Below are 12,500 nucleotides of genomic sequence, written 5' to 3'. Positions count from 1 at the left end.
TGAGTGAGTGTATGTGTGTGTGTGTGCGGTGATGAGAAGTCAGGGCCTAAATGAGGATAGATAGGCTGAGTGTCCCTGGCCTCTGCCCAGACTGAGAGGGAGAGGTATTGGAAATCGACACCTTGGCTACATTAATCCCATGGTCCATTTAGCCTCGGAACAGTAGGACAGGCTTCTCAATTTAAGAAGGGAAAATACATGTTGCAGTGTGTGTGTGTTTGTTTGTTTGTTTTGTTTGTGTGTGAGTGTGTGTTTGTGTGGACGCCCCGGCAGGAAAAGGGGTGTGAGCCGTTGTGACATCTGATAACAGGAAGTCCATTCTTAGCTACATTTGGTTTTCAGTCCCAGGAGTCCTTCTTTCATTTTTATTCACCACTGTAAGATTCTTTTTGTTTGTTTGTTTCCGTATTTTAGTAAATGGAGTGTCGTGGGGGAGCGAGGCGGCCCGACAGAAGAGTCACACCTTCACTTGCCGGATGCTGGTCAAGTTTGGCCACGCCCACGGCCCCATGGAGGAGGGGCCAGGAGGGCCACGCTACGAGACCATGCAGTGTTTTGCTCTTACCCAGCCCAAAGCCATGATCGAGGAGGGGGAAGGTACGCTGGCTCAGTCGCAAAATGACACACATTTTAGCTCATGATGAAGAGTCCTTATTTTAGGATTTTACTGTGTTGAAATAAACACATTGATCTGTGTTTATCTGCTATTCCCCAACACTCAAAAATGTGTTTTGCCTGTTGTTATTTCACTTGGAATTTATTTTCACATTCATCTGCTAAAGGAGGAATGTTTTTCATTAAATTAAACATTTTTTTGTGAAAGCCAATCTTGGTGCAGTATACAACTTAAACAGGTGTGATGAGGAAACTTAAAACCTCCAGTGCACATACACTGTGATTGGACTTTTCAGTGAACTTTTGAAACAACGAATATTGACATAAATTGTTATTCCAAGCAGAGTTTTTTAAAAATGTGTCTGGAGGGGGAATCCGATTTTAAAAAAAATTAAAAAAATAAAAATACAAAATTCCGGTTGAAAATTAGATTTAAAACATACATTTTGCCAAGCAAACCCTTTGTAGTTTAACATGTTTTGAGTTGTTTCTTACCTGAAGGGATTTGGGGTACATAATAAGAAGCTTTCTCCCAATTTATTTTACCAGAAGCCACATTTTAGATGCACGGGACATAAAGTTTGGTTTTATATTATGGAAAATCTTTAGAAAAAATACAAGCACACTGTCAGAAAGAAGGGAAGAAATAAAGAAACCCTTAACTACATGTGCAACACACACCTGAGGGAATTCATGGGTTTGTTTAAGAGTTCAAATCTCTCTCAGTTAAAAAAACAAATCTTCAGTGACGAGCCAGAGGAGCATTTTCAGTCAACGTCGTTTCAAACCAAAAACAATGAGTCTGAACACCATGCATTTATGATGAAAGATGTCTGACACTACTCTCCTCTTTTCACCTGCAGACCTTCAGTCATGTATGATCTGTGTGGCCCGTCGGGTGACAGCCATGGAGAGAACGGAGAGTTTCAACACCCGACATGAGCTCTCAGGTGAGGAGCTACGTGCCCTAAATGAACAAACACAGACTGTTCAAACAGGCTCTGCCATTAATTCTCTATCCGTGAACATGTTTGACTCCCCTCCTCATGCGTCTCCTTGTTCTCTCTTTTTCCCTCCTGCTCGTCCTCCCTCTGTCCTCCCCGGCAGGTAAACTGATCCAGATCGACCAGAACTCTCTGCGAGCGTCGATGCGTCCAGGCTGGGAGGATTTGTTGAGGCGTTGCATTCAGATGTTCCTTCAGCACAGTGACGGGCAGCCCTGGTCGCACAAACGCCACTACCATGAGGGTGCGTCACACACACACACACACACACACACACACACACACACACACACACACACACACACACACACACACACACACACACACACACACACACACACACACACACACACACACACACACACAAACATCTGGAATTAACTGCTGAAGTACCTCAATCTTAGAGAATCCATCTTTGTAAAGCGCTGTTAAATCCACGATGACAGAGCTGGAGGCAAAATCATCAGGATGTTTTGTGTTCAATCTTCACTCTTACAATGTTAAAATTGTATGAAATTATTTGTTTTCATTTTTTTGTTGTTGCTATCTGTTACTATCTTGACGTAGCCTCCCTTAAGAAGGACAGTCTGAAAAATACACATTCACCTCATGCATCAGTGTATCAATATTGATCCTCACTGTAATCACACAGTCTGTTTTAACATAAAGGTAGTGATTGATGACCCTCTGCTATCAGATAAGTGTTTCAGGGTGTTCATTTGTCATTTCATCTGTCTATGCAGCCTTCCTACAGGGTCACGCTGAGACACCCTTGTACCGCTTCTCCCTGTCCGACGGCACTCCAGTCACAGCGCAGACCAAGAGCAAACTGTACCGCCACCCCATGAGCAACGAGCCTCAAGGCTTCATCTCCACTCATCTACTCCAGAGGTCGGGAACTAAAAAATACAAGCACTCCACTCCGACACAGCGAAGGATGTTTCATTAACTGCCTTGTCAAAAAAAAAAAGCACTTCCAGCCTATCTATGCGAGGCATTCATACCACACAAATAGCTGAAGTAGCAGCTGAAGTAGCTTTTATGCATTGAGATCACAGTCGGTGAGAAGGCACCACACAGGAATTAACATTTTAGTTGTATTTGTACTGAGCATCTACAGTCTGATTGTAGATCTATTGTGGGTGTTATTCTGTTTTCAAGGTTTTTGCATTTTTTTTTTCAAACCTTGTTTTTCCGTCTCCTTCCACGCAGGGAACCAAACGGCTACCGCTCAGCTCAGGGTGGGAGCATGATGCCGAACCCTATGAGACAACAGGGCATGGGAGGCCCCAACCCGAATGCCCAAATGAACATGAACGCCGGTGGGGGGATGGGCATGGGCGGCATGGGCAACATGAGCAGGGGCTTCGGCATGAACGAGCAGGGCCACATGGGTCACATGGGTCCGATGGGAGGCGGCTCTATGTACGGTGGGGGCGGGGGAGGAGGAGGAAGTGGAGGTGGAGGCATGGGCAACCGAATGATGCAGATGAATCAGATGGGGCAGATGAGTCAGGTGGGGCACATGAATCAGATGGGGCCCATGAATCACCCGGGCCAAGGCATGCCGCAGCACCCACAGCAGCACCCACAGCATCACCCACAGCAGCACCCACAGCAGCACCCTCAGCAGCACCCTCAGCAGCACCCTCAGCAGCACCCACAGCAGCACCCACAGCAGCCCCCGTTTCAGAGCAGCGGAGGGTTTGGGTTGAGTGGCATGAACAGCCCTTCAGGAAGCCCCAGAATGGGCGGCCCCCAGCAGGGACTCCTGATGTCGCCCGAAACCGAGGGAGCCCAAAGATGGGCGCCAACCAGTTCTCGCCCGGAGGTGAGTCGAGCTGTGTCTGGTTATTAGGCATCAGTTATTTGTAAATTGTTAGATTTTTTTGGTTTGAATTGAGGTATGTTTTTCTTTCCAGGCATTCACTCTCCCATGAGTGGCATTGTCAGTGGTGGAGGAAGTGGGGGCAGCACCACCACCTTCTCCAGCAGCTCCCTAAACGCCCTACAAGCGATCAGTGAAGGAGTAGGGAGCTCCCTCCCCTCAACGCTAACGTCGCCTTCGCCCGCCCACAAACCAGACAGCTCTCCTAGTATCCACTCCTCTTCCTCTTCCTCTCAGCCCAGTCAGCCGGCCAAACCAGGCCAAGATGGATCCAAAAGCCCAGCGGGAGGCTTAGGGTCTGGGCCCGGTGACCACCACCACCCCATGCACCATCACCACCATCATCAGCATCCCCAGGCTGAGAGTTCAGGGGACCGACCAGACAGCCAGGCAGCTACGGCAACAAAAGAGGCTGGAGAGGGAAGCAATGAGGCGGGGGTGGCGAGCTCTGAACCCCCTCGGAGGGTGCCAGACAGTAAAGGGCATAAGAAGTTGCTGCAGTTGCTGACTTCCCCAACTGAGGAGCTGGGAATAGGAGGCAGCGGGTCAGCAGGGCCCCCTGTGCCACCCCCACCAACCAGTAGCAGCACTCCTGCAGGCTCAGACGCTAAGGACCCCACTGGAGGCATGACAAGCCCCTCGTCTACCGGCGTGTCCTCCTCGTCCTCAGCCGGTGCCAATCCAGGCCAGGCCACCGGACCGGGGGGCGTGTCAACATCACTATCGTCAGCCCACTACACGGGCTCGCTGCAGGAAAAGCACAAGATCCTCCACAAGCTCCTTCAAAATGGAAATACTCCAGATGAAGTGGCTAAGATCACAGCAGAGGCTACAGGAAAGGTGACACTCGGGGGCCAGGAGGGCGGCGAGGCCGGGACAGGGGGATCGGGGGCCGGGTCCGGGCCGGGGTTGGTCGCAGAGCCCAAGCAGGAGCAGCATAGTCCCAAAAAGGAGAAGACACACGCCCTCCTCCACTACCTCCTCAACAAGGACGATTCCAAAGAGCCAGTGGACGTCAAGCCGAAACTCGAAGAGCTGGATGGGAAGGGAGCCCCCGGGGCCGCTGGCGGTCCAGCTCGGGGGGGACCTGGATCTGGACCCGGCCCTGCACCAGAACATCCTGAGAGCAAGATTAAGTCAGAGCCACCTGATGATGTAAGCTTGCTGCTTTGTTGAGACATGATAAAATAACTGCAGCTATAATATTGTTATTGACATTTAGCTAGTCCTACGCAGTGCATCTCACTTTGCACTTTGACTCACTGCCTTTGATCTGAATGAATGTGAATCTTCACAGACTTTTACGTAATAACTTATTTTGCTTATTTTTGATGTTCAGCTGCACAACCTGGAGTCTATCCTCGGTGATCTGAGGGGTTCAAGCTCTGACTTTTACCCGGATCAGGCTGGAGGTGGAGGCGCTAACGACACAGGAAGCAAACCCCAGGGTTGCCTTGACGACAGCCTGCAGGGTGAGTGCAAAGGAATATAAGAAGTGACAGTAGCATGCAAGGCGGGTGTCATGACATCATATGTGATGATATCAATGTAAAATGCCAGTGAAACTGCATCTGACGTCATTATATGCTGGCTTCCTGAGTTTTGTTTTACCCCCACAGCTTCATTCGGGAATTGCTTACAAAATGAAACCATCAATTACTCACACACCATAATGTAAAGTTTGAAAAGTCCCAATATCAATATTCTTATAAAACCCCAGAGGGAACTGAGATATTATGTTTCTCTGGATTTCCCACTCTTTATTTAATGCAACACACACATTATTCTCCTTATAGAATACATGTGTGACCAGTGTGTTCATACTCTTTGTGCACAGGGAGTCCAGGAATGGGTCCGGGGCCTCGGGGGCCCTTCCAGAGGGCCTTGTCCATGGACGGGAAGCCTCCTGTTGGGCCCTTAGGAGCAGGTAGACGCCCCATGCTCATCAAGCAGGAGAACATGATGGGCAGCCCAGACGGATACCCAGGAAACATGGGTGAGTTTTCAAGTGACTCAGCATTAATTTCAGCACATTTTCTCTCACCTCTCTCAGAGTGTGTGTTACCCATTCCTTGATTATGTTTTAATTTGTATCCTATTATCAGATAACCTTTTAAACTTTAAAGACACAGATTTAAGGTAAATACTGAACACTTTCATGATACTGACGCATCCGGTGTTCATGTTTTACCAGGACCAATGAGTAGGGGCATGGTTCCCCAGAGGTCCCCCATGGGCGGGTCAGGGGACTGGGGCATGAGTCGATCCAGCGCCAGCCCAGTGGGCTCGGCGGGACACCCCTCCATGATGCGCCCAGGCATGGAGTACAACAACAGCAAGGGCATGATGTCGGGGCCGATGGTCGGCCGCTCCAACAGCGTACCGGGCACCAGGTCTATGCTGCAGCAGCAGCTCATGGATATGGGTATGGAAATCCATGTAATAGTACATGTAAAAATGTGAACACTCCATATGACCCTGATTTTGAATTTTTCTGCACCTGAGATGATGTTACATATGTGGACTAACACGTACTGTACGTCCCTGTCCATCACATTCTGCAAACTGGACTTTCTGACTGACACTATGTTTGTGTCTAAATTAAATATTCATTATATTTATGGTTTAGGAGGCTCTGCTGACATGGGCATGGGTATGAGCCCCTTCAGCCAGCAGGGCCAGTCCAACCAGTCCCCCTCCTGGCCGGACTCTATAATGGGCATGGAGGGTAACAGGTCAGTGCAACATCCCTCATCGTCTGTATTTATTCCTCATGAGCTGCAATGAGAAGGGAGTTGAAGCTCATGAGTGTCTCTCTCTGTTTACGTGCCTTGCAGACGCCAGTTTGGCAACACCTTAGACGACCTTTTGGTGCCTCCCACCACCAGCGAGGGTCAGAGCGACGAGCGGGCGCTTCTGGACCAGCTGGACTCTCTGCTGAATAACACGGACGGCATCGCTCTGGAGGAGATAGACCGAGCCCTGGGCATCCCAGACCTCGTCAGCCAAGTAGGTCATCAGAACAGACGTAAAAAGATGGATTACCGACACTCTCATCTCTGTGAACCTCTAGCAGTAAAGTAAAAGGTGAAACGATCTGTCTCACGACTCATAAGTGGGCCTGACGTTCATCCTTGCATTAGATATTTCAGTCATGACTCACTGTGTTCAGACTTTTCTCTCACTGAAGGGAGATGGATGAGCCCAGAGGGATCTGTCTGCGCTGCTTAGAAAAAGACAATTACAGAGCCAACCAATTGGAAATTAATCAATTAGATGGAGAGGTTTGACAAAGTTCTCTTTTTTTTTGTCCTGTCTGCTCCAGAACCAGGGGAGTGAGCAACAGATGGAGCCGTTTCCGGGACAGGACCCGTCCATGGTGCTGGACCAGAAGCCTATCTACGGACAGGGCTATCCCGGACCCCCCTCCATGCCATTGCAGTCCGGCTACGGAGGGAACCCCATGCAGGCGCAGGCCCAGCAGGGTGGGTTTGGGCCCATGCTGTCTCAGATGGGCCAAGGTGGCAGCTTCCCCGGTATGGGTGGCATGGGCGGCATGGGACACCCTCGTGCCAACATGATGAGACCCAGGATGATGACGGCCAACAAGCCCATGAGGCTCCAGCTGCAACAGAGGCTGCAGGGACAGCAGGTATGTTCACAGGAAGCTCACTGATCTACTCATTTACTTACATGCAAACGATCAGCTTGTTTCCCAACAAGTTACTAATTGTAACAGGTGTGAAGTGTTCTCACACTGCAAGAAATTAGATGCACCTAAATAAATGCCAATATGCAGAGTATACATTTCTTGTTTTCTAACTTTGCCTTCTAAGTTAACTTCTAAGTGTAATTTATCTGTTAATATACCATATGCACGTGGGACAAGGTCAGAGAAACATTTGCTCCTCCATCTTATCTTGGATGCTTTTTTTTCTTTTTTTTCTTTCCTCAGTTCATGAATCAGACGCGGCAGGGAATGGGCATGAAGATGGAGAACCCAGGAGGCAACCCTGGCATGAGGCCCAGCATGCAGCCTGGCATGGGAGGGCAGGTAGATGACAAAAACTCATATCTTAAGGATGAATCACCGTAATACTGTTTTAATACTTTATTAATATCATCATCAGAATCAAGTTTGCCTAGTATGTCACACATATTAAGAATTTGACCAAAGTTGTCAGTAGCTCTTAATGTATTTGCATGCAACTTTAATAATAGTTACAATGTATGACCCCTTTTATAAAGGGTGAGCTATGAGAACGTGTTACTGATCCTTTCAGCAGACCGTTGTAGTCGTCTCTTGTCCTATTTGTTAGCCAATTTAAACCAGACAGTGATGGACGCACAGGGAACGGACTAATTGCTGTTTGAATATACAGTACCAGTCAAAAGTTTGGACACACCTTCTCATTCAATGGTTTTTCTTTCTTTATTTTTTTATTCTTTTCTACATTGTAGATTAATATTGAAGACATCCAAACTATGAAGGAACACATATGGAATTATGTGGTAAACAAACAAATGCTCAACAAACCAGAATATGTTTTATATTTTAGATTCTTCAAAGTAGTTGAATGAGAAGGTGTGTCCAAACTTTTGAATGGTACTGTAGGTCTCTAAAGATTTCAATGGCGCCACAGTCCTATTTAAATTTGTGTTTTACTTTTGGGGCATTTTCGTTGCCCTCAATGAATAAGTATATTAATTATTATTAGTAAAGAGGCAGGCGGGAGTTGAAGATGAGAGATGGAGGATGACAACATGCTCAGTTATGATGACCTCTTGTCTTTATGAAGACTCTCCATATCAGACAATGTCGACTGCCGACTTGTCTTCTGTTGACTTGAATTTGTTAGAGAGTAGTGACAGTCTTGGTGTAAATGTTTCGTCGTTCCTGTAAACTTCTTTTTATGTTATTTTTCTCCTATCTTAAAGAAATCTTTGATGCAACATTCAAGTGACACAACTTCGGTAAATGTGGCTATTGCAGTGAATGGGAATTTAAAACAAAAGCCACAAAACATTATATCAACATTACACAAGAGACCTTATCACCCACACATTTTCAACATTACATACTATGTACAAATATATTTATACCACATGTCAACCCTCCTCAAACTCTCTGCCTGTTTGTTTGGTGCAGCCGGGCTTCCTCAATGCTCAGATGATGGCTCAGCGCAGCAGGGAGATGGTCACCATGCAGATGAGGAGGCAGCGCATGATGATGCTGATGCAGCAGCAACAACAGCAGCAGGCGGCGGCGGCTGCTGCTGCAGCTGCTGGAGGGTTCAGTCCCCCTCCCAACGTCACGGCTCCTGGTGGCATGGAGAACCCGATGGGTGGACCGAGCATGGGCCAGCCGGGCCCCCAGCAGTTTGGCTATGGTGGGAGCTATGGTGAGTTTTCCTGAGACGGGCGCCTGACAGAATACTGCTGCTCCCTGGTGGTGAGCTTGTGCACTGAAGGCTTCTGGTCGCACATTTGTCATGTAAAAAAGAAAGATTGGCAGAATTCTGTAATAAAAAAAAAAAAAAAGGTCAGAAAGCTGTCCATGTAAATCCATCCCCCTTTCTTTATAGTCAGACCAAGTATTGTTTCTTATGATGGTAAGTATCAGAACACACAACAGCAACAGCATCGTCATCTACCTTTATTTATCACTATGAGTCAATGATCTATTTCCTGTGAAGAGAGGAGTGTGCTCAGGCTGGGTGACTTATACAGTGTTAAAAATAGTTAATGTTTATCCTTTTTTCTTCTTGGACCTCCTTGATTTTTTTGTTTATTTTTTCTGTTTCTGTGTATTAGTGAGCGTAAGAAACCGGAGTCAAATTCCATGTATGCCAATAAAGCTGATTCTGATTCTCTCCACAGGGATGGCACAGCAGGGAGACCCCTCGTTCGGCCCATCAGGAGCCAGTCCTCCTGGCGCCATGATGCCCGGCCGACTCGGGCCTCCAAACCCCATGATGCAACAGCACCCGCAGGGCGGTCCCATGTACCAGGGGGCAGAGATGAAGGGCTGGTCGCAGGGAGGCATGGGACGCAACAGGTATGAAATCAAACACATTTACGACAACGCGATGCTGTCAGATGAAGTTCTGCTTCAGTTTTTCTTTCCCTTCAATGCGTTTCGGTTAAACCCTCTTCCTTTCTGTCGCTCTCCTTCACCAGTTCGTACCCTCAGCAGCCGTTTGGGCAGCAGGGACCTCCAGGTCAGCAGCAGTTTGGGCAGCAGGGGAATCCAGGCCAGTATGGGGGCATGATGATAAACGGGGGCATGCCAGCCAGCGGAGGAGGCGGTCACATGGGCCAGATGGGAGGGCAGATGGGTATGAACCCAATGGTGATGGGACGCATGCAGATGGGGCCTGATCAGGTAGGTGCAGGTCTGAGTCTGAGTGCTCAAAGGACAGGTTCACATTTTTATCTTAAAGCAGTACTGACATGCACATATGTACACTGAAAGGACTGTTGTTTGCTGTAGTCATTCCTCCTGTCCACAGTGAGTGCAAAGAAATCTCAATTTGTAGCAATTTCATTGTGTCAAGTTTGGGGATAAAATGAGTAAAATGTAAAATGACTTTTTTTTGTGCATCTAACTTACAATATTCACTGAAGAGAGGAAAACATTAGATCTAAGTGGAGAAATGAGGAGCCCATCACCTTTCTCAAATAAATATATTAGAACGAACAGAAATGCCGTATTTCCATCATGTTTTTTACATATTTTTACACCTTTTGAGGTTTGGCTGACGCTTGTTTAAATAAGTCATCCTGTTGCGTCTTCTTCTTCTGCAGCATTAGCAGCTCCGGCTGTTTATTTCAATGAACCAATTACTGATATTTGCATACTGGTGATACTGTTAAAAGTTGAGACACATTTGGATGGAAACCTGTAAACGCTCTGTATGTGGAAACAGAAAGAGGGAATTTTGTACGAAAAAAACTTTAACTTTGAAAGATATCCATTTTATTTATCTTACTCAGACTGATGCAGCTGATGAAGCTTTATATTAAGGACTGAGGATTTAACCTCATGCTTTAATTGAGGTTGCTTTAAGGTATACCTTTGCTTTCAGTACGGACAGAAGAAGCAAATACAGCAACCAATTACCATTTCAATGTACATATGAAAAAGTTAGACTTGAAAAAATGTGAACCCATCCTTTTTCATTTCGGTAGCTGTTTTGACGACAGACAAAGCTTTTGATCAATTGCAGTTTAAATGTGCGTTTCCTCTTCCTGACTTTCTTTCTCTTTTCCTCCCCTCAATCTAGAAATACTGCTAAACATCGTGACAGAAGCCTTTGTCTCACTGTGATCTCCATTCTGAGAGAGGACGCGGCTGCAGCACTGGAGTGTGTGTTGGAGGACCAGGCGGTGTGATGTGAATGTGTAGTGCTGCACTCCCACCAGATGGGGGAGTGAACTTCCTTTGGACCCGATGCCAGTAATGGCAGTCTGGTGACCTGGGGGAAAACAGACAGACTGTCTCACACAGCAGCGTTTAATTAAAATCAGAAACACTGTGACACATTTACACACACATAAATTCCCATGACAGTGAGATAAGACAGCTCTGTGATTCCTCTCGTAGACTGTAGTTCAATATTCCTCTCCTTCTAAGCTGTGTGTGTGTGTGTGTGTGTGTGTGTGTGTGTGTGTGTGTGTGTGTGTGTGTGTGTGTGTGTGTGTGTGTGTGTGTGTGTGTGTGTGTGTGTGTGTGTGTGTGTGTCAATCACACACCACTCGCTGGACCAAACAGTGAAGGTGGACACAGACTGGAACATGGTCAAACGTGTGAAGACATCCTCTCCTCTGTCGAATGTACCATGAAGCCGTGTTCAGATTTAATAATGTAGAATTCCTCTTTTGTTTCTGAACTTCTTGGGATTTTTTTTATTTTCATTTTAGTACCCGTCGTCTCTGCTGCTCCTGGAGGATCTCTGCGTATGTTAAGTAAACGCGGCTCCAGATGCGGAGCCATCAGATTGTGACACTCAGATGAATGTCATTAAGCAGTAGCACATTGTTTCCCCCTCCAGGACGCCGCTGGGCTAAAGTACGAGGGAATGACTTGTTGGCTGATTGCACTTTAATGAAAGGCCAACATCAAAAGGATTGTGGCAATATAGAGGCCTTTACCCAAGAATTAATCCATAGCAGCAGTTGTTTATTTTAGTTTATTTGTGTGTGTGTGTCTGTGTGTGTGTGCGTGTGTGTGTGTGTGTGTGTGTGTGTGTGTGTGTTCTCCAACTTTTCCTCTCTGGGTAATGGGAGGCTGTTGATTGGAAATGAGTGATGATCTTTGTTCTAAAGTGGGAACCAGTAGAAAGGCGGTAAGCACAGATTTTATCCGACACTCTCTTCTAAAGCGGTACTGATTTATAACAACAAGAGAAACGAAGTGTTTTTAAAGTGATTTTAAAAACACTCTTGAAACAAACAAGACTTCTATTAAAGTTCAAAAACTCCACTTATATTTATACAGATTCACTAATATGATCATTTTATCATTCCAGAGGTCATTTTTAAATCCCGATGTTGTAGATATTTTGGTTACCTCACACCAATTTACAGTATTACAACAATTGCAGACATACTAATTGATAGCCAATTATGAAATGATGTCTATATTTGCTCCCACTGTAAGAGAAAGTGGATGTTAGATTTCTAGCAATAATCCTTCCTCCTGGTTTTCCGCTGAGGACAAAGCTGAAGTATCATTTACTCAAAGCGACGGCACTGCAGTATTAGACATGATGTCTCTTTGTTTTTGTTTTCCTTTGTCTGTGAATATGAATTGTAAATACGCTTCAAATGTACTATATATAAATATATATATGCTTTTGTAGGTCACATACTGTTTTTGCACAGATTGTAAGGCTTGATATTTAAAAGTGTAATTTTCTTAATCCGTCATAGGTTAGCTTTTATTTTCAATACTTTAACCATCGGTTGGGAAAGGAAGGGCCTCCTCTTTG

General features: G+C 46.2%; 1 protein-coding gene across 1 annotated transcript in view; it reads left to right on the top strand.

Annotated features, from left to right (window-relative positions):
- Nucleotides 1-12,500, top strand: part of LOC129099762 (nuclear receptor coactivator 3-like) — a 57,105-nt gene that overhangs the window by 43,453 nt on the left and 1,152 nt on the right. Inside the window, 19 exon segments of the mRNA XM_054609128.1 lie at nucleotides 415-597; nucleotides 1,479-1,565; nucleotides 1,723-1,863; nucleotides 2,363-2,510; nucleotides 2,832-3,403; nucleotides 3,406-3,450; nucleotides 3,542-4,662; nucleotides 4,847-4,979; nucleotides 5,345-5,503; nucleotides 5,702-5,932; nucleotides 6,137-6,242; nucleotides 6,345-6,516; nucleotides 6,833-7,159; nucleotides 7,463-7,561; nucleotides 8,446-8,481; nucleotides 8,657-8,909; nucleotides 9,388-9,565; nucleotides 9,688-9,892; nucleotides 10,794-12,500. The exon segment at nucleotides 10,794-12,500 is cut by the window's right edge and continues 1,152 nt beyond it. Of these exon segments, the coding sequence (XP_054465103.1) occupies nucleotides 415-597; nucleotides 1,479-1,565; nucleotides 1,723-1,863; nucleotides 2,363-2,510; nucleotides 2,832-3,403; nucleotides 3,406-3,450; nucleotides 3,542-4,662; nucleotides 4,847-4,979; nucleotides 5,345-5,503; nucleotides 5,702-5,932; nucleotides 6,137-6,242; nucleotides 6,345-6,516; nucleotides 6,833-7,159; nucleotides 7,463-7,561; nucleotides 8,446-8,481; nucleotides 8,657-8,909; nucleotides 9,388-9,565; nucleotides 9,688-9,892; nucleotides 10,794-10,805 (4,208 nt within the window). The 3' untranslated portion in view covers nucleotides 10,806-12,500.

Source organism: Anoplopoma fimbria, chromosome 12, assembly GCF_027596085.1.
Source record: "Anoplopoma fimbria isolate UVic2021 breed Golden Eagle Sablefish chromosome 12, Afim_UVic_2022, whole genome shotgun sequence".
Classification (NCBI taxonomy): domain Eukaryota; kingdom Metazoa; phylum Chordata; class Actinopteri; order Perciformes; family Anoplopomatidae; genus Anoplopoma; species Anoplopoma fimbria.
The sequence above is the reverse complement of the archived record's forward strand: the minus strand, read 5'-3'. Positions and strand labels throughout refer to the sequence as shown.